Source organism: Oncorhynchus keta, chromosome 6, assembly GCF_023373465.1.
Source record: "Oncorhynchus keta strain PuntledgeMale-10-30-2019 chromosome 6, Oket_V2, whole genome shotgun sequence".
NCBI classification, from domain to species: Eukaryota; Metazoa; Chordata; class Actinopteri; order Salmoniformes; family Salmonidae; genus Oncorhynchus; species Oncorhynchus keta.
In genome coordinates, this window is record NC_068426.1 from 6,795,712 (window position 1) to 6,818,211 (window position 22,500).

General features: G+C 46.1%; 1 protein-coding gene across 1 annotated transcript in view; it reads right to left on the reverse strand.

Annotated features, from left to right (window-relative positions):
* nbeaa (neurobeachin a) overlaps window positions 1-22,500 on the reverse strand; it is a 328,032-nt gene that overhangs the window by 120,741 nt on the left and 184,791 nt on the right. Inside the window, 2 exon segments of the mRNA XM_052520397.1 lie at window positions 5,451-5,530; window positions 7,666-7,834. Of these exon segments, the coding sequence (XP_052376357.1) occupies window positions 5,451-5,530; window positions 7,666-7,834 (249 nt within the window).

Genomic DNA, 22,500 nt, shown 5'->3' on the forward strand with positions numbered 1-22,500 from the left:
TCAGCTGGTAGAGCGAGACTCAGCTGGAGGAACGAGGCTCAGCTGGTAGAGCGAGACCCAGCTGGAGGAATGAGGCTCAGCTGGTAGAGCGAGACTCAGCTGGAGGAACGAGGCTCAGCTGGTAGAACGAGACTCAGCTGGTAGAGCGAGACTCAGCTGGTAGAGCGAGGCTCAGCTGGTAGAGCGAGATTCAGCTGGAGGAACGAGGCTCAGCTGGAGGAACGAGGCTCAGCTGGTAGAGCGAGACTCAGCTGGTAGAGCGAGACTCAGCTGGTAGAGCGAGACTCAGCTGGAGGAACGAGGCTCAGCTGGAGGAATGAGACTCAGCTGGTAGAGCGAGACTCAGCTGGAGGAACGAGGCTCAGCTGGTAGAGCGAGACTCAGCTGGAGGAACGAGGCTCAGCTGGTAGAGCGAGACTCAGCTGGAGGAACGAGGCTCAGCTGGTAGAGCGAGACTCAGCTGGAGGAACGAGGCTCAGCTGGTAGAGCGAGACTCAGCTGGAGGAACGAGGCTCAGCTGGTAGAACGAGACTCAGCTGGTAGAGAGAGACTCAGCTGGAGGAACGAGATTCAGCTGGAGGAACGAGGCTCAGCTGGTAGAGCGAGACTCAGCTGGAGGAACGAGGCTCAGCTGGTAGAGCGAGACTCAGCAGGAGGAACGAGGCTCAGCTGGTAGAGCGAGACTCAGCTGGAGGAACGAGGCTCAGCTGGTAGAACGAGACTCAGCTGGTAGAGCGAGACTCAGCTGGTAGAGCGAGGCTCAGCTGGTAGAGCGAGACTCAGCTGGAGGAACGAGGCTCAGCTGGAGGAACGAGGCTCAGCTGGTAGAGCGAGACTCAGCTGGTAGAGCGAGACTCAGCTGGTAGAGCGAGGCTCAGCTGGTAGAGCGAGACTCAGCTGGTAGAGCGAGGCACAGCTGGTAGAGCGAGGCTCAGCTGGTAGAGCGAGACTCAGCTGGTAGAGCGAGGCTCAGCTGGTAGAGCGAGACTCAGCTGGTAGAGCGAGGCTCAGCTGGTAGAGCGAGACTCAGCTGGTAGAGCGAGACTAAGCTGGAGGAAGGATGCTCAGCTGGTAGAGCGAGACTCAGCTGGAGGAACGAGGCTCAGCTGGTAGAGCGAGACTCAGCTTGAGGAACGAGGCTCAGCTGGTAGAGCGAGACTCAGCTGGAGGAACGAGGCTCAGCTGGTAGAGCGAGACTCAGCTGGAGGAACGAGGCTCAGCTGGTAGAACGAGACTCAGCTGGTAGAGAGAGACTCAGCTGGAGGAACGAGGTTCAGCTGGAGGAACGAGGCTCAGCTGGTAGAGCGAGACTCAGCTGGAGGAACGAGGCTCAGCTGGTAGAGCGAGACTCAGCTGGAGGAACGAGGCTCAGCTGGTAGAGCGAGACTCAGCTGGAGGAACGAGGCTCAGCTGGTAGAACAAGACTCAGCTGGAGGAACGAGGCTCAGCTGGTAGAGCGAGACTCAGCTGGAGGAACGAGGCTCAGCTGGTAGAGCGAGACTCAGCTGGAGGAACGAGGCTCAGCTGGTAGAGCGAGACTCAGCTGGAGGAACGAGGCTCAGCTGGTAGAACGAGACTCAGCTGGTAGAGAGAGACTCAGCTGGAGGAACGAGGCTCAGCTGGAGGAACGAGGCTCAGCTGGTAGAGCGAGACTCAGCTGGAGGAACGAGGCTCAGCTGGTAGAGCGAGACCCAGCTGGAGGAATGAGGCTCAGCTGGTAGAGCGAGACTCAGCTGGAGGAACGAGGCTCAGCTGGTAGAACGAGACTCAGCTGGTAGAGCGAGACTCAGCTGGTAGAGCGAGGCTCAGCTGGTAGAGCGAGACTCAGCTGGAGGAACGAGGCTCAGCTGGAGGAACGAGGCTCAGCTGGTAGAGCGAGGCTCAGCTGGTAGAGCGAGACTCAGCTGGTAGAGCGAGACTCAGCTGGAGGAACGAGGCTCAGCTGGAGGAATGAGACTCAGCTGGTAGAGCGAGACTCAGCTGGAGGAACGAGGCTCAGCTGGTAGAGCGAGACTCAGCTGGAGGAACGAGGCTCAGCTGGTAGAGCGAGACTCAGCTGGAGGAACGAGGCTCAGCTGGTAGAGCGAGACTCAGCTGGAGGAACGAGGCTCAGCTGGTAGAGCGAGACTCAGCTGGAGGAACGAGGCTCAGCTGGTAGAACGAGACTCAGCTGGTAGAGAGAGACTCAGCTGGAGGAACGAGATTCAGCTGGAGGAACGAGGCTCAGCTGGTAGAGCGAGACTCAGCTGGAGGAACGAGGCTCAGCTGGTAGAGCGAGACTCAGCTGGAGGAACGAGGCTCAGCTGGTAGAGCGAGACTCAGCTGGAGGAACGAGGCTCAGCTGGTAGAACGAGACTCAGCTGGTAGAGCGAGACTCAGCTGGTAGAGCGAGGCTCAGCTGGTAGAGCGAGACTCAGCTGGAGGAACGAGGCTCAGCTGGAGGAACGAGGCTCAGCTGGTAGAGCGAGACTCAGCTGGTAGAGCGAGACTCAGCTGGTAGAGCGAGGCTCAGCTGGTAGAGCGAGACTCAGCTGGTAGAGCGAGGCACAGCTGGTAGAGCGAGGCTCAGCTGGTAGAGCGAGACTCAGCTGGTAGAGCGAGGCTCAGCTGGTAGAGCGAGACTCAGCTGGTAGAGCGAGGCTCAGCTGGTAGAGCGAGACTCAGCTGGTAGAGCGAGACTAAGCTGGAGGAAGGATGCTCAGCTGGTAGAGCGAGACTCAGCTGGAGGAACGAGGCTCAGCTGGTAGAGCGAGACTCAGCTGGAGGAACCAGGCTCAGCTGGTAGAGCGAGACTCAGCTGGTAGAGCAAGGCTCAGCTGGAGGAACGAGGCTCAGCTGGAGGAACGAGGCTCAGCTGGAGGAACGAGGCACAGCTGGAGGAACGAGGCTCAGCTGGATGAACGAGGCACAGCTGGAGGAACGAGGCTCAGCTGGAGGAACGAGGCTCAGCTGGAGGGGTGAGGCTCAGCTGGAGGAACGAGGCTCAGCTGAAGGAACGAGGCTCTGCTGAAGGAACGAGGAGATTACAATCCCAGGGTTGTGAGTTTGATTCCCACGGGGAACCATTATGTAAATGTATGCAGTCACACTACATTGTAAGTTGCTCTGGATAAGAGAGTCTGCTAAATGAAAGTAACCATGAGAGCAGGGTTGCACATTTCTCTGAACTTTCAATATGTTCCAGTTTGAGAATTCCTGGAATTAGGATGGAATAAGCAGGAAATCCTCTAACCAGGATTTCTGGAAAAGCAGCAAATTTATTGAAAGTTCCGGGAATTTTGCAACCCTAGGTGAGAGGAAACAGGAGTGAGGGGAAAGAGGAGTGAGAGGTAGGAGGCGTGAGAGGTAGGAGGAGTGAGGGGAAAGAGGAGTGAGGGGAAAGAGGAGTGAGGGGAAAGAGGAGTGAGAGGTAGGAGGAGTGAGGGGAAAGAGGAGTGAGGGGAAAGAGGAGTGAGTGGAAAGGGGAGTGAGGGGAAAGAGGAGTGGGAGGAAAGAGGAGTGAGGGGAAAGAGGAGTGAGGGAAAAGAGGAGTGAGGGGAAAGAGGAGTGAGGGGAAAGAGGAGTGAGGGGAAAGAGGAGTGAGGTGTGAGGGGAAAGAGGAGTGAGGGGAAAGAGTGAGTGGAAAGAGGAGTGAGGGGAGGGAGGAGGAGTGAGGGGAGGGAGGAGTGAGAGGTAAGAGGAGTGAGGGGAAAGAGGAGTGAGGGGAAAGAGGAGTGAGTGGAAAGAGGAGTGAGGGGAAAGAGGAGTGAGGGGAAAGAGGAGTGAGGGGAGGGAGGAGTGAGAGGATCAGGAGTGAGAGGTAGGAGTGAGGGGAAAGAGGAGTGAGAGGATCAGGAGTGAGAGGTAAGAGGAGTGAGAGGAAAGAGGAGTGAGGGGAAAGAGGTTTGAGGGGAAAGAGGAGTGAGGGGAAAGAAGAGTGAGGGGAAAGAGGAGTGAGGGGAAAGAGGAGTGAGTGGAAAGAGGAGTGAGGGGAAAGAGGAGTGAGGGGAAAGAGGAGTGAGGGGAAAGAGGAGTGAGGGGAAAGAGGAGTGAGGGGAGGGAGGAGTGAGGGGAAAAGACAAACATTTACCACACGTTTACTACACGTTTACTACATGTTTCTGTCATGAGCACAGTTATGGTCAGGCATCCTGGGTCAGGCCCTTTTCTGCAATTCCGAATAAAACCCCAATCTTGAGAATTCCTGAAGTAGACCATGTTTCTCTCAATCACGGGAGGACAAAGGCTGTAGACCATTGCTGAATCTTTTAACCATACCACGTGGTTAAACTCTTAGACTATCGATACCGACAGAATAAGAACAAGTCTTTGATACTAATTACTAGTCTGCAGCTAGGAATTCGGTATCATTGAACGCGAAGAACGACAACCGCCGAAACATCTATTCTACAACAATATGAATGAATGTCACTCTGAACTATCCACTATAACCACGACAGAGAGAGAGAGAGACGGACAATTCTACAAAAGAAACAAACTTTTCAACAGCGATCAAGACGACACACTGAGCGTAAATATATATATTGATTGCAATTGTTCCCGAAATGAGTGAGCGTTCATGTGTAAAGGATTCACATTTTAATTGTTATAATTATCAACTCTGTCGAGACTTCTCAGCTGACCCCCACTCTCCGTTTTGTCCACCAAGCCGCGATGCCGGTTTAGCCCACTAGGGCACATTCCCTTATCATTTCTTGTAACCATATTGACTTTGTTTGTTTGTTTATGCATTTCTGTGAATTACTTAGTTAGTAATAAATAAATGATTTAAGACATTTGATGTATGGATGACTCATAGTGAAGACTGGGTTCGTGCAGATAACCAACAATTTATGATGTTTGGAATGAGACTAAAGTGAGGTAAAGTAAATAATTCATTAATCAGAAGACTATTGATCAGATATGAAAATATCTGAAAGGTTATATTGGTAAATTATAACTTTGTAATCTGAATATTTTCCTTGGTGCCCCGACTTCCTAGTTAATTACCGTTACATGATTAATCAGTTTGATCGCGTTTCAATTTAATGATAGTAAAGACACGACAATGTAAAACATTGTTACCTTGAGTATGAGTTGTTTGAGGAACTACAGTACGAAGTATGCATGTAGTATGTAGTATGTAAAACATTGTTACCTTGAGTATGAGTTGATTGAGGAACTACAGTACGAAGTATGCATGTAGTATGTAGTATGTATTATGTTAAACAATGTTACTTTGAGTATGAGTTGTTTGAGGAACTACAGTACGAAGTATGCATGTAGTATGTAGTATGTAGTATGTAAAACATTGTTACCTTGAGTATGAGTTGATTGAGGAACTACAGTACGAAGTATGCATGTAGTATGTAGTATGTATTATGTTAAACAATGTTACTTTGAGTATGAGTTGATTGAGGAACTACAGTACGAAGTATGCATGTAGTATGTAGTATGTTAAACAATGTTACCTTGAGTATGAGTTGTTTGAGGAACAGCAGCATGAAGGCTCTGAGAGAGATGATCTCCTTCTGGGACGGCCTCGGTCCATCTGCACAAGAGACAACATCAATACACCGTCAATACAACATTAAAACAACGTTACTACAACATCAAAACAATGTTAAAACAATGTTAAAACAACGTCAATACAACGTTAGAACAATGTTAAAACAAAGTCAATACAACGTTAGAACAACGTTAAAACAACGTCAATACAACGTTAAAACAACGTCAAAACAACGTTAATACAACACTAATAAAACACTCATTCCATCTCCACACAGTAAACATCAACACAACGTTAAATTCCGGTCTGCGGTAGGAATACACACATAACGTATCACACACTCCTTTTCATCTGAGTGTGTTCAAGGCTGTGTGTGTGTGTGTGTGTGTGTGTGTGTGTGTGTGTGTGTGTGTGTGTGTGTGTGTGTGTGTGTGTGTGTGTGTGTGTGTGTGTGTGTGTGTGTGTGTGTGTGTGTGTGTGTGTGTTCAAGGCTGTGTGTGTATGTTTGTTTGTTCTAAAAATCCAACCGTGCCCCAGGTCATGTCTCTTCCTGGCTCCAGTAATGATGTGTGTGTTTTGTGGCAACCGGTGATCAATACCGCCCTCTGGGAGAGGAGAGGTCATTACTGAACACGGTTGATGAGGACACACAGAGGTAATGCTGAGACAGAGGTAATGCTGACACAGCGATAACATTGACACAGAGGTAATGCTGACAGAGGTAACAACGACACAGAAGTAACAACAACACAGAGGTAACAACAACACAGAGGTAACAACAACGACACAGAAGTAACAACAACACAGAGGTAACAACAACACAGAGGTAAAAACAACGACACAGATGTAACAACAACACAGATGTAACAACAACACAGGGGTAACAACAACACAGAGGTAAAAACAACGACACAGATGTAACAACGACACAGAGGTAACAACAACGACACAGATGTAACAACAACACAGAGGTAACAACAACACAGAGGTAACAATGACACAGCGGTAACAACAACGACACAGATGTAACAACAACACAGAGGTAACAACAACACAGAGGTAACAACAACACAGAGGTAACAACAACACAGATGTAACAACGACACAGAGGTAACAACGACACAGAGGAAACAACAACACAGAGGTAACAACAACACAGAGGTAACAACAACAACACAGAGGTAACAACAACACAGAGGTAACAACAACACAGAGGTAACAACAACACAGAGGTAACAACAACACAGAGGTAACAACAACAACACAGAGGTAACAACAACACAGAGGTAACAACAACACAGAGGTAACAACAACAACACAGAGGTAACAACAACACAGAGGTAACAACGACACAGAGGTAACAACAACACAGAGGTAACAACGACACAGAGGTAACAACAACACAGAGGTAACAACAACACAGAGGTAACAACAACACAGAGGTAACAACAACACAGAGGTAACAACAACAACACAGAGGTAACAACGACACAGAGGTAACAACAACACAGAGGTAACAACAACACAGAGGTAACAACAACAACACAGAGGTAACAACGACACAGAGGTAACAACAACACAGAGGTAACAACAACACAGAGGTAACAACAACGACACAGAGATAACGCTGACCTGTGTAGCTGTAATCTGTAAATGTGTATGTGAGCATGCATTGTGTGTGTGTGTCTGCGTGCACAAGCGTGTGTGTGTGTGTGTGTGTCTGTGTGTGTGTGAGCGTGCATTGTGTGTCTGTGTGTGTGTGTGTCTGCGTGCACAAGTGTGTGTGTCTGTGTGTCTGCGTGTGTGTGTGTGTCTGCGTGCACAAGTGTGCGTGTGTGTGTGTGTGTGTGTGTGTCTGCGTGCACAAGTGTGCGTGTGTGTGTGTCTGTCTGCGTGCACAAGTGTGCGTGCGTGTGTGTGCATGTGTGCGTGTGTGTGTGTGTGTGCGTGTGTGAGTATGTCTGCGTGCACAAGTGTGCGTGCGTGTGCGTGTGTGCATATATGTGTGTGTGTGTGTGTGTGTGTGTGTGTGTGTGTGTGTGTGTGTGTGTGTGTGTGTGTGTGTGTGTGTGTGTGTATATGTGTGTGTGTGTGTGTGTGTGTGTGTGTGTGTGTGTGTGTGTGTGTGTGTGTGTGTGTGTGTGTGTGTGTGTGTGTGTGTGTGTGTGTGTGTGTACCCAGTCCTTTCGGTGTGATGCCACTGCTCTCCAGTGGGTTGCTGGCCCAGTAGTAGTACTTCAGCGTGTGCATCAGCTGCAGCACGGTACCGACACGACGGATGGTGCTGTAGATGGTCGCCGTGCCAATGAACTCTGCAGACAGGTAGGTGTACAGGGACAACTGGACCTGGGAGGAGAACGCACACAGACAGATACACACACACACACGCACAAACACATACACACACACACACACACGCACACATACACACATGCACACGCACACACACACACATACACACATACACATGCACACACATGCACACACATACACACACATACACAAACACACATACACACGTACACAGGAAGAGAGAAAGAGAAACAGGGGGAGGGAGGTTGGGGAGAGCAATTACACACACACACACACACACACACACACACACACACACACACACACACACACACACACACACACACACACACACACACACACACACACACACACACACACACACACACACACATAGACACAACATTAGTTGACTGCCAGCAACAATCAATTGAAGTTGCATGTTTGGAGACAGTGTTGATAGCAGAGGATGATTTTATAAACTACAGTCTCTGGGGAGCCCAACAAAACAAACCACAGTAGTAGCCACCCTGGAGTTGGCAACAACCGGATAGATGCGGTTTTCAGAGATACGGCTAATTCAACCTACCCAGCAAACCAACATTGCTTCTGTGAAAGTTCCCTGAACATTTGTTAGTTTGCGTCAAATGTTCTCATAACATTTTTAAAAAACTGTCGAGTCGTGGTAATGATTTTAGAATGTTGGTATAAAACATTCCCCTGATGTTGAGAGAACGTTCCTAGAACACATTTAATCTGTTCTTTAAAGGTTCCCAGAACGTTTCGTTATGTTGTCAGAACAGTTCTGGAGACGTCACAAAAGATATGTTCCCAAAACAACAAAAACTGTCCAGTTGTGCCAATGATTCTGCAATGTTTCTTTTTACGGCAAAAAAACATTCACAAGAATTTTCCCAGAACACATTTTAATGTGTTCTTTAAAGGTTCCCAGAACGTTTCATTATGTTGTGGGAACATTGTGTGGAAATGACAGGAGATATCTTCCCCAAACACTAAAACTGTCCAGTCGTCCTGGCATTCATAATGTTTCTATCAAAACGTGACTCTGACGTTGCAAGAATGTTGACAGAAAAGCCTTTCTGAGTTCTTTAACGGTTCCCAGAACACGTTGTGGGAACGATGTGTGTACATTACAAGAACACGTTGTGGGAACGATGTGTGTACATTACAAGAACACGTTGTGGGAACGATGTGTGTACATTACAAGAACACGTTGTGGGAACGATGTGTGTACATGACAAGAGATAGGTTTCCAGAACACGTTGTGGGAACGATGTGTGTACATTACAAGAGATAGGTTTCCAGAACACGTTGTGGGAACGATGTGTGTACATTACAAGAGATAGGTTTCCAGAACACGTTGTGGGAACGATGTGTGTACATTACAAGAGATAGGTTTCCAGAACACGTTGTGGGAACGATGTGTGTACATTACAAGAGATAGGTTTCCAGAACACGTTGTGGGAACGATGTGTGTACATTACAAGAGATAGGTTTCAGAACACGTTGTGGGAACGATGTGTGTACATTACAAGAGATAGGTTTCCAGAACACGTTGTGGGAACGATGTGTGTACATGACAAGAGATAGGTTTCCAGAACATGAAATATGCTCAGTTGTGATAACATTCATATCATGTTTAAGTTAGGTTGCACCGAACATTCCTATGATGTTTTAAGAATTAAATAAGTCAGTTCTTATGATGTTCATAGCCCATTTATTTTGGGTTTAACATAATATACCATTGATGTTCACGCAATATACATTTGACCTTGTCTTAAGAGGTTCTTACAAAATGTTCAAGAGTATTTAGAAAATGTTATAATTAAGTTTCACCATAACATTCTCAGTATGTAAAATGTGTATCTCCTTAATAAAGCAGATTGGAATACATCCCCATTAAGTTTATTTTCAGATTTAATGGCAATTTCCGTTTGCGGACTGAATTGTAAGTGATTTAGAAACACATGTATTTTAATTGAATTAAGAGGAGCAGTTTAACAGCATGTAGTCATGCAAACCCAACCATATATTTTACACTTCATAGGTTGCCAATCTGCGTGGTTCAAACCTACAATGTTTAGTTCCCTTTGCCAGGTCTTTTATCCTCTGTCACCAGGGAAGCTCTTTTACATTTTTTTTTCTTCCAGTACGGTCGCCATGGCAGTACGGTTGCCATGGCAGTATGGTCGTCATAGCAGTATGGTCGTCATGGCTGTATGGTCGTCATGGCAGTACGGTCGACATGGCAGTACGGTCGCCATGGCAGTATGGTCGTCATGGCAGTATGGTCATCATGGCAGTATGGTCGTCATAGCAGTATGGTTGCCATGGCAGTATGGTCGTCATAGCAGTATGGTCGTCATGGCTGTATGGTCGTCATGGCAGTACGGTCGACATGGCAGTACGGTCGCCATGGCAGTATGGTCGTCATGGCAGTATGGTCATCATGGCAATATGGTCATCATGGCAGTATGGTCATCATGGCAATATGGTCGTCATAGCAGTATGGTCGTCATGGCTGTATGGTCATCATGGCAGTACGGTCGACATGGCAGTACGGTCGCCATGGCAGTATGGTCGTCATGGCAGTATGGTCATCATGGCAATATGGTCGTCATGGCAGTATGGTCATCATGGCAGTATGGTCATCATGGCAGTATGGTTGCCATGGCAGTATGGTCGTCATAGCAGTATGGTCGTCATGGCTGTATGGTCGTCATGGCAGTACGGTCGCCATGGCAGTATGGTCGTCATGGCAGTATGGTCATCATGGCAGTATGGTCGTCATGGCAGTACGGTCGACATGGCATTACGGTTGCCTATTTTTCACCCTTGTTAATCTTAACTCATGCTATTAGAAGAAACCCTTGTTGTCCTAACTCACTACTGCTATCAGAAGAAACCCCACTCCAATTTGCTTACCGCCCAAATAGGTCCACAGACGATGCAATCTCAACCACACTGCACACTGCCCTAACCCACCTGGACAAGAGGAATACCTATGTGAGAATGCTGTTCATCGACTACAGCTCGGCATTCAACACCATAGTACCCTCCAAGCTCGTCATCAAGCTCGAGACCCTGGGTCTCGACCCCGCCCTGTGCAACTGGGTACTGGACTTCCTGACGGGCCGCCCCCAGGTGGTGAGGGTAGGCAACAACATCTCCTCCCCGCTGATCCTCAACACGGGGCCCCACAAGGGTGCGTTCTGAGCCCTCTCCTGTACTCCCTGTTCACCCACGACTGCGTGACCACGCACGCCTCCAACTCAATCATCAAGTTTGCGGACGACACAACAGTGGTAGGCTTGATTACCAACAACGACGAGACGGCCTACAGGGAGGAGGTGAGGGCCCTCGGAGTGTGGTGTCAGGAAAATAACCTCACACTCAACGTCAACAAAACTAAGGAGATGATTGTGGACTTCAGGAAACAGCAGAGGGAACACCCCCTATCCACATCGATGGAACAGTAGTGGAGAGGGTAGCTAGTTTTAAGTTCCTCGGCATACACATCACAGACAAACTGAATTGGTCCACTCACACTGACAGCGTCGTGAAGAAGGCGCAGCAGCGCCTATTCAACCTCAGGAGGCTGAAGAAATTCGGCTTGTCACCAAAAGCACTCACAAACTTCTACAGATGCACAATCGAGAGCATCCTGGCGGGCTGTATCACCGCCTGGTACGGCAACTGCTCCGCCCTCAACCGTAAGGCTCTCCAGAGGGTAGTGAGGACTGCACAACGCATCACCGGGGCAAACTACCTGCCCTCCAGGACACCTACACCACCCGTTGTTACAGGAAGGCCATAAAGATCATCAAGGACATCAACCACCCGAACCACTGCCTGTTCACCCCGCTATCATCCAGAAGGCGAGGTCAGTACAGGTGCATCAAAGCTGGGACCGAGAGACTGAAAAACAGCTTCTATCTCAAGGCCATCAGACTGTTAAACAGCCACCACTAACAGTGAGTGGCTGCTGCCAACACACTGTCATTGACACTGACCCAACTCCAGCCATTTTAATAATGGGAATTGATGGGAATTATGTAAATATATCACTAGCCACTTTAAACAATGCTACCTTATATAATGTTACTTACCCTACATTATTCATCTCATATGCATATGTATATACTGTACTCTACATCATCGACTGCATCCTTATGTAACACATGTATCACTAGCCACTTTAACTATGCCACTTTGTTTACTTTGTCTACACACTCATCTCATATGTATATACTGTACTCGATACCATCTACTGTATGCTGCTCTGTACCATCACTCATTCATATATCCTTATGTACATGTTCCTTATCCCCTTACACTGTGTATAAGACAGTAGTTTTGGAATTGTTAGTTAGATTACTTGTTGGTTATCACTGCATTGTCGGAACTAGAAGCACAAGCATTTCGCTACACTCGCATTTAACATCTGCTAACCATGTGTATGTGACAAATAAAATTTGATTTGATTTGATTTGATTGTTGTCCTAACTCACTACTGCTATCAGGAGAAACCCTAGTTTTCCTAACTCACTACTGCTATCAGAAGAAACCCTTGTTGGCCTAACTCACTACTGCTATCAGGAGAAACCCTAGTTGTCCTAACTCACTACTGCTATCAGAAGAAACCCTTGTTGTCCTAACTCACTACTGCTATCAGGAGAAACCCTAGTTGTCCTAACTCACTACTGCTATCAGGAGAAACCCTAGTTGTCCTAACTCACTACTGCTATCAGAAGAAACCCTAGTTGTCCTAACTCACTACTGCTATCAGAAGAAACCCTTGTTGTCCTAACTCACTACTGCTATCAGAAGAAACCCTTGTTGTTTTTATATAATCTCAGGTTGAACTATTTCTCGATCTTAATCAAACCCCTGGAATGTCTCCTCCAACAGTATGGGAATCAATGAAGGCTTATCTAAGAGGACAAATGATTTCCTACAGCGCAAGATTAAGTAACTGCAACGCCTAGGGGAATTTACAAATAAAATCCTGGATTTGGATATGACATGTTCACACTCTTCATCCATAGATTTAATAAAACAACATTTGACACTTCAGCCAGAGTTTGATCTTCTCGACGAGCTGAACATCGAATTAGAAAATCTCGATACAAAAATGATGAACATGGAGAGAAATCAGGAAACACGGTAGCACTCCGGCTGCGTCAGAGAACCTCAAATCAAACCTGAGATAACTGACGAGCTGGGTAACACATGTACGGATCATTTAGAGGTCAGTTCATGTTTTCATAACTTTTACGAAGAATTATACACGTCAGGATCCTCTGGTAACACGTCAGGATCCTCTGGTAACACATCAGGATCCTCTGGTAACACATCAGGATCCTCTGGTAACACATCAGGATCCTCTGGTAACACATCAGGATCCTCTGGTAACGCTTCAGGATCCTCTGGTAACACATCAGGATCCTCTGGTAACACATCAGGATCCTCTGGTAACGCGTCAGGATCCTCTGGTAACACGTCAGGATCCTCTGGTAACGCATCAGGATCCTCTGGTAACGCTTCAGGATCCTCTGGTAACGCATCAGGATCCTCTGGTAACGCTTCAGGATCCTCTGGTAACGCTTCAGGATCCTCTGGTAACGCGTCAGGATCCTCTGGTAACACATCAGGATCCTCTGGTAACGCGTCAGGATCCTCTGGTAACGCTTCAGGATCCTCTGGTAACGCGTCAGGATCCTCTGGTAACGCGTCAGGATCCTCTGGTAACGCGTCAGGATCCTCTGGTAACGCTTCAGGATCCTCTGGTAACACATCAGGATCCTCTGGTAACACGTCAGGATCCTCTGGTAACACGTCAGGATCCTCTGGTAACACATCAGGATCCTCTGGTAACACATCAGGATCCTCTGGTAACACGTCAGGATCCTCTGGTAACACGTCAGGATCCTCTGGTAACACATCAGGATCCTCTGGTAACGCTTCAGGATCCTCTGGTAACACATCAGGATCCTCTGGTAACACATCAGGATCCTCTGGTAACACATCAGGATCCTCTGGTAACACATCAGGATCCTCTGGTAACGCTTCAGGATCCTCTGGTAACACGTCAGGATCCTCTGGTAACACATCAGGATCCTCTGGTAACGCTTCAGGATCCTCTGGTAACGCGTCAGGATCCTCTGGTAACGCGTCAGGATCCTCTGGTAACGCGTCAGGATCCTCTGGTAACACGTCAGGATCCTCTGGTAACACATCAGGATCCTCTGGTAACACATCAGGATCCTCTGGTAACACTTTAAAATGATTCTCAGATCAACTCTCTCCTCTCTTGCATTCTGTATTTTGGGAATCATTCTTCTTGTTACACGTGGTCTGCCACTGCGAGGACGATCAGCTGTCCGTCCTGTCTCCCTGTAGCGCTGTCTTAGGCTTCTCACAGTACAGACATTGCAATTTATTGCCCTGCCCACATCTGCAGTCCTCATGCCTCTTTGTAGCATGCCTAAGACACATTCACGCAGATGAGCAGGGACCCTGGGCATCTTTCTTTTGGTGTTTTTCAGAGTCAGTAAAAAGGCCTCTTTAGTGTCCTAAGTTTTCATAACTGTGACCTTAATTGCCTACCGTCTGTAAGCTGTTAGTGCCTTAACGACCGTTGCACAGGTGCATGTTCATTAATTGTTTATGGTTCATTGAACAAGCATGGGAAACAGTGTTTAAAACCTTTACAATGAAGATCTGTTACCTTCATTGTAGTTATTTGGAGAAGTTATTTTGATTTTTATGGATTATCTTTGAAAGACAGGGGCCTGAAAAAGGGCCACTTCTTTTTTTTGTTGCTGAGTTTATTTTATAATCCCTCTTCATTTGACACTCCACAGAGATATTGTTACTTGATGCTGAGAAGGCATTTGATCGGGTGGAGTGGGATTATCTATTTTATACTCTTAAACCATTTGGATTCTGCCCCAATTATATGTCCCAGATCAAAGTCCTCTACTCCTCCCCTATGGATGCAGTCCGCACAAATAACAATCTTTCATCCTATTTCTAAACAGTTCTCTGGAGCGGCACCGCAGGAGGCCCCTTTAAATAGTTCTATGGAGCGGCACCGCAGGAGGCCCCTCTAAACAATTCTCTGGAGTGGCACCGCAGAGGGCCCCTCTAAATAGTTCTATGGAGTGGCACCGCAGGAGGCCCCTCTCAACAGTTCCCTGGAGTGGCACCGCAGGAGGCCCCTCCAAACAGTTCTCTGGAGTGGCACCGCAGAGGGCCCCTCTAAATAGTTCTATGGAGTGGCACCGCAGGAGGCCCCTCTCAACAGTTCCCTGGAGTGGCACCGCAGGAGGCCCCTCCAAACAGTTCTCTGGAGTGGTACCGCAGGAGGCCCCTCTAAACAGTTCTCTGGAGTGGTACCGCAGGAGGCCCCTCTAAACAGTTCTCTGGAGTGGTACCGCAGGAGGCCCCTCCAAACAGTTCTCTGGAGTGGCACCGCAGGAGGCCCCTCTAAACAGTTCTCTGGAGTGACACCGCAGGAGGCCCCTCTAAACAGTTCTCTGGAGTGGCATCACAGGAGGCCCCTCTAAACATGGGCAACAGGCTGGTATGCACTACTCTTCTAGCTAGACGTCTTCTCTACTATTTAAGTGGTAGGATGGGTTTCCTCCTACTTCATTGGATAAAGGAAGTTCTGCAACGTCTCAAACTAGAGAAAATACGCTACTCCTTTAGGGTTATCTGCAATTACATGTTATAATATCTGGAAACCTTACCTGTCCCATGTAGAAGACAAGGACCCAGCTAAAATCACATCTCCATAAAACAACCCAAACTACAATTTATATCATTATATCATTATATTTATATATATTTATATATCATTATATTTATATATATTTATATATCATTATATTTATATATATTTATATATCATTATATTTCTTTTTTTTTTACTTTTTGTTTTATAATATCTTTGTCTTTTTTTTTTTTTTTTACTATTTGATTACATTACTCATATTACTCATCATATATCAAGCCTGCTTAAAGTCTGGTTTTGGGTTGGGTTTGATTTGGTAGGGGATCCGTGGGTGTTCTGTTAGAGCAAGGGGGGTTGGGGTGGGTTTGATTTGGTAGGGGATCCGTGAGTGTTCTGTTAGAGCAAGGGGGGTTGGGGTGGGTTTGATTTGGTAGGGGATCCGTGAGTGTTCTGTTAGAGCAAGGGGGTTGGGGTGGGTTTGATTTGGTAGGGGATCCGTGGGTGTTCTGTTAGAGCAAGGGGGTTGGGGTGGGTTTGATTTGGTAGGGGATCCGTGAGTGTTCTGTTAGAGCAAGGGGGGTTGGGGTGGGTTTGATTTGGTAGGGGATCCGTGAGTGTTCTGTTAGAGCAAGGGGGTTGGGGTGGGTTTGATTTGGTAGGGGATCCGTGAGTGTTCTGTTAGAGCAAGGGGGGGTTGGGGTGGGTTTGATTTGGTAGGGGATCCGTGGGTGTTCTGTTAGAGCAAGGGGGTTGGGGTTTGTTTGATTTGTTCTGTTAGGGGATCCGTGGGTGTTCTGTTAGAGCAAGGGGTTGGGGTGGGTTTGATTTGGTAGGGGATCCGTGGGTGTTCTGTTAGAGCAAGAGGGTTTGGGGTGGGTTTGATTTGGTAGGGGATCCGTGGGTGTTCTGTTAGAGCAAGAGGGTGGGTTTGATTTGGTAGGGGATCCGTGGGTGTTCTGTTAGAGCAAGGGGGGTTGGGGTGGGTTTGATTTGGTAGGGGATCCGTGGGTGTTCTGTTAGAGCAAGGGGGGTTGGGGTGGGTTTGATTTGGTAGGGGATCCGTGGGTGTTCTGTTAGAGCAAGGGGGTTGGGGTGGGTTTGATTTGGTAGGGGATCCGTGGGTGTTCTGTTAGAGCAAGGGGGGGTTGGGGTGGGTTTGATTTGGTAGGGGATCCGTGGGTGTTCTGTTAGAGCAAGGGGGGTTGGGGTGGGTTTGATTTGGTAGGGGATCCGTGGGTGTTCTGTTAGAGCAAGGGGGGTTGGGGTGGGTTTGATTTGGTAGGGGATCCGTGGGTGTTCTGTTAGAGCAAGGGGTTTGGGGTGGGTTTGATTTGATTTGGTAGGGGGGATCCGTGGGTGTTCTGTTAGAGCAAGGGGTTTGGGGTGGGTTTGATTTGGTAGGGGATCCGTGAGTGTTCTGTTAGAGCAAGGGGGTTGGGGTGGGTTTGATTTGGTAGGGGATCCGTGAGTGTTCTGTTAGAGCAAGGGGGTTGGGGTGGGTTTGATTTGGTAGGGGATCCGTGGGTGTTCTGTTAGAGCAAGGGGGGTTGGGGTGGGTTTGATTTGGTAGGGGATCCGTGAGTGTTCTGTTAGAGCAAGGGGGGTTGGGGTGGGTTTGATTTGGTAGGGGATCCGTGAGTGTTCTGTTAGAGCAAGGGGGGTTGGGGTGGGTTTGATTTGGTAGGGGATCCGTGAGTGTTCTGTTAGAGCAAGAGGGGGTTGGGGTGGGTTTAATTTGGTAGGGGATCCGTGGGTGTTCTGTTAGAGCAAGAGGGGGTTGGGGTGGGTTTAATTTGGTAGAGGATCCGTGGGTGTTCTGTTAGAGCAAGAGGTGGGCAACTCCAGTTCTCGGGGGCCAGATTGACGTCACAGTTGTACCCCAGCCCCATCTAACACACCTGACAGCAATAGTCACCTGATCATGGTCTTCAGGATAGAATGACATTAGTTTATATCAGGTGTGTTTACTAGGAATGGGGACCCCAATCAGGCCCTGGAGGAGGCCCACCCCTGTGTTCGAGCATGGGGGGTTAATTTGGTAGGGGATCCCTGTGTTAGAGCATGGGGGGGTTAATTTGGTAGGGATCCCTGTGTTAGAGCATTGGGGGGGTTTGATTTGGTAGGGGATCCCTGTGTTAGAGCATGGGGGGGTTAATTTGGTAGGGGATCTATGTGTTCTGTTAGAGCATGGGGGTTGGGGTGGGTTTCATTTGGGGATCCCTGTGTTAGAGCATGGGGGTTTGGGGTGGGTTTCATTTGGTAGGGGATCCCTGTGTTAGAGCATGGGGGTTGGAGGGTGTGTGTTCGAAATTTGGGGATCCCTGTGTTAGAGCATGGGGGGTTGGGGGATCCCTGTGTTAGAGCATGGGGGTTGGGGGGATCCCTGTGTTAGAGCATGGGGGGGTTGGGGTGTGTTCTGTTAGAGCATTTGGGGATCCCTGTGTTAGAGCATGGGGGGGTTTTCATTTGGGGTGGGTTATATTTGGGGATCCCTGTGTTAGAGGATGGGGGGGTTGGGGTGGGTTATATTTGGGGATCCCTGTGTTAGAGGATGGGGGGGTTGGGGTGGGTTATATTTGGGGATCCCTGTGTTCTGCCCTCTAGCTGTGTTTTCTGTATAATTATAAAACATGACAAATAATAAAACCTTTAAAAAAAAGACTAATAATATGTTGGATTGAAAATATACAGTCTTCAGCTCTGATCATTAACCGTCTACGCCACCAGCGAATAACTACGTCCTTGGGTTTATTTTTAATATGATCAAATATGGTCAATCCGGATACACACATTTCAAAGTTATTCAAATGTTCCCATCCTCTTCATACGCAGTGTCCTTGGAAACGCTCTTATTTTAGGATTGTCTTTCTTCATCACGAGATGAAAGTCTTATGTAAATGGGACTAATAGCTGCTATAGTAGACTAATAAATAGTAGACTAATAGCTGCTATAGTAGACTAATAAATAGTAGACTAATAAATAGTAGACTAATAGCTGCTATAGTAGACTAATAAATAGTAGACTAATAGCTGCTATAGTAGACTAATAAATAGTAGACTAATAGCTGCTATAGTAGACTAATAGCTGCTATAGTAGACTAATAAATAGTAGACTAATAGCTGCTATAGTAGACTAATAAATAGTAGACTAATAGCTGCTATAGTAGACTAATAGCTGCTATAGTAGACCAATAGCTGCCATAGTAGACCAATAGCTGCTATAGTAGACTAATAACTGCTATAGTAGACTAATAGCTGCTATAGTAGACTAATAGCTGCTATAGTAGACTAATAGCTGCTATAGTAGACCAATAGCTGCTATAGTAGACCAATAGCTGCTATAGTAGACTAATAGCTGCTATAGTAGACCAATAGCTGCTATAGTAGACCAATAGCTGCTATAGTAGACTAATAGCTGCTATAGTAGACCAATAGCTGCCATAGTAGACCAATAGCTGCTATAGTAGACTAATAGCTGCTATAGTAGACTAATAGCTGCCATAGTAGACCAATAGCTGCTATAGTAGACCAATAGCTGCTATAGTAGACAAATAGCTGCTATAGTAGACCAATAGCTGCTATAGTAGACCAATAGCTGCTATAGTAGACTAATAGCTGCTATAGTAGACTAATAGCTGCTATAGTAGACCAATAGCTGCCATAGTAGACCAATAGCTGCTATAGTAGACTAATAGCTGCTATAGTAGACTAATAGCTGCCATAGTAGACCAATAGCTGCTATAGTAGACCAATAGCTGCTATAGTAGACCAATAGCTGCTATAGTAGACTAATAGCTGCTATAGTAGACCAATAGCTGCTATAGTAGACCAATAGCTGCTATAGTAGACCAATAGCTGCTATAGTAGACTAATAGCTGCCATAGCCAGGTTATTTATCCTCCAATATGATGACATAGTACCTGCCTTGACTGCATCACACCCGGGAGACGCTAGTTAAGATAGCTAACGTCAGCTAGCTAGGCTAATTTAGGCTCCTTTCACTTTCTTTCTCACCCTACATAGTTACAAACAACAACACAAACAACAATACAAACAACAACACAAACAACAACACCTCCATTCAGAATATAATGCAGCAGCCTACCTGTTGTATCTTAGTTGTTGTAGCCTGTCCTTCGCAATGAACTTTTAAATTCCATCATTTTAATTTTCATCTTCCATTGATTAGATATCTCCTTTTGCCCCACATGGAGGCTCTATGAGATGCGCCGCTCTGGTGAAAAGCACCGAGAAGCAGCATAAATTACAACACTTCTCTCTCTCTCTCTACTATACGGGTCAATCCGGACAAGTCAGTTAAAATTACACATACCCCAGACCCGTGACACTCATATCAGATCTACCCCAGACCCGTGACACTCATATCAGATCTACCCCAGACCTGTGACACTCATATCAGATCTACCCCAGACCTGTGACACTCATATCAGATCTACCCCAGACCCGTGACACTCATATCAGATCTACCCCAGACCCGTGACACTCATATCAGATCTACCCTAGACCCGTGACACTCATATTAGATCTACCCCAGACCTGTGACACTCATATCAGATCTACCCCAGACCCGTGACACTCATATCAGATCTACCCCAGACCCGTGACACTCATATCAGATCTACCCCAGATTCGTGACACTCATATCAGATCTACCCCAGACCCGTGACACTCATATCAGATCTACCCCAGACCCGTGACACTCATATCAGATCTACCCCAGACCCGTGACACTCATATCAGATCTACCCCAGACCCGTGACACTCATATCAGATCTACCCCAGACCTGTGACACTCATATCAGATCTACCCCAGACCCGTGACACTCATATCAGATCTACCCCAGACCGTTCTGGTTCCGGATCGGGTCTCGTGTTTTCTGGTACAAGTGGATCCGTGTTTGAAGGTTTTGAGTCTGTATTTAAGAAGCATATGAATACACAAGAACACACGTTATGTAAAAGGAAGCTCTATCTAACTAAGCAGTCAACACATCCGCAAAAGTGGACAGTTTGTGTGTTTTGGGGGCATTTCATTTGTGATGGAACCAACAATGTTTCCACCAGACTATTCCCACAATTTAATGAAACATTCTGGAAACAGATTAAATGTGTTCTAGGAATGTTTCCAGAAACGGATTAAATGTGTTCTAGGAATGTTTCCAGAAACAGATTAAATGTGTTCTAGGAATGTTTCCAGAAACAGATTAAATGTGTTCTAGGAATGTTTCCAGAAACAGATTAAATGTGTTCTAGGAATGTTCCTGGAAACAGATTAAATGTGTTCTAGGAATGTTTCCAGAAACAGATTAAATGTGTTCTAGGAATGTTTCCAGAAACAGATTAAATGTGTTCTAGGAATGTTTCCAGAAACAGATTAAATGTGCTCTAGGAATGTTTCCAGAAACAGATTAAATGTGTTCTAGGAATGTTTCCAGAAACAGATTAAATGTGTTCTAGGAATGTTTCCAGAAACAGATTAAATGTGTTCTAGGAATGTTTCCAGAAACAGATTAAATGTGTTCTAGGAATGTTTCCAGAAACAGATTAAATGTGTTCTAGGAATGTTTCCAGAAACAGATTAAATGTGTTCTAGGAATGTTTCCAGAAACAGATTAAATGTGTTCTAGGAATGTTCCTGGAAACAGATTAAATGTGTTCTAGGAATGTTTCCAGAAACAGATTAAATGTGTTCTAGGAATGTTTCCAGAAACAGATTAAATGTGTTCTAGGAATGTTTCCAGAAACAGATTAAATGTGTTCTAGGAATGTTTCCAGAAACAGATTAAATGTGTTCTAGGAATGTTTCCAGAAACAGATGAAATGTGTTCTAGGAATGTTTCCAGAAACAGATTAAATGTGTTCTAGGAATGTTCCTGGAAACAGATTAAATGTGTTCTAGGAATGTTCCTGGAAACAGATTAAATGTGTTCTAGGAATGTTTCCAGAAACAGATTAAATGTGTTCTAGGAATGTTTCCAGAAACAGATTAAATGTGTTCTAGGAATGTTTCCAGAAACAGATTAAATGTGTTCTAGGAATGTTTCCAGAAACAGATTAAATGTGTTCTAGGAATGTTTCCAGAAACATATTAAATGTGTTCTAGGAATGTTTCCAGAAACAGATGAAATGTGTTCTAGGAATGTTTCCAGAAACAGATTAAATGTGTTCTAGGAATGTTTCCAGAAACAGATTAAATGTGTTCTAGGAATGTTCACCACGAATGGTCAATTTTTGTGTTCAGAGAACATTAGATGCGACCGAACGAATCTCCTGGGGAACTTTCAAAGAACCAATTTTGGTTTTCTTGCGAAAAACATTGTGTTGTTACATGACCTGGAAACCTAATGAGAACGTTTGAGGAACGTTCTGTGGTGGATGTTACAAATGTTGTACACAACATTTTAGTGAACGTTATGAGAACATTCCAATAATATTTTAGCTGTTGCTAATTTCAGTTTATATGACAAAACAAGCAAGTGTAGTGTAGAGAATCATTGTACCATCTAAACCACTGTGAAATACCTCGTATTTTCAGCTGTTTGAAGATGGAGTATGAAACCAAATGTTTTTTTATTTTTTATTTTTCTAAACGTACAAACTGGGAGCACAGAAATAGCACACATACAGTACAGCAGAACAGATCAACCACTTCTTAGAATTGCTTTCAATGAGAATGACAGATCTATAACACACTTTTCTATGTGAATTTGGTCTGGGTCGCCCCCCCAAAAAGGTTACATACTGCAGCTTTAAAACCTTTTGTTATAAAAACATTCTCTCAATGTTTTTTTGGAGATGTTTGTCATCCTCATGTCAGATGAAACTAGAACTTATTGAGAATCTTAGCTAATGTTCTAGGTAACTTCTTTTCCCACTTCAACAGGATGTAGGAACTCCTCTCCTCTCCTGATAGGTTAGGTTAAACCAAGCCCCAATG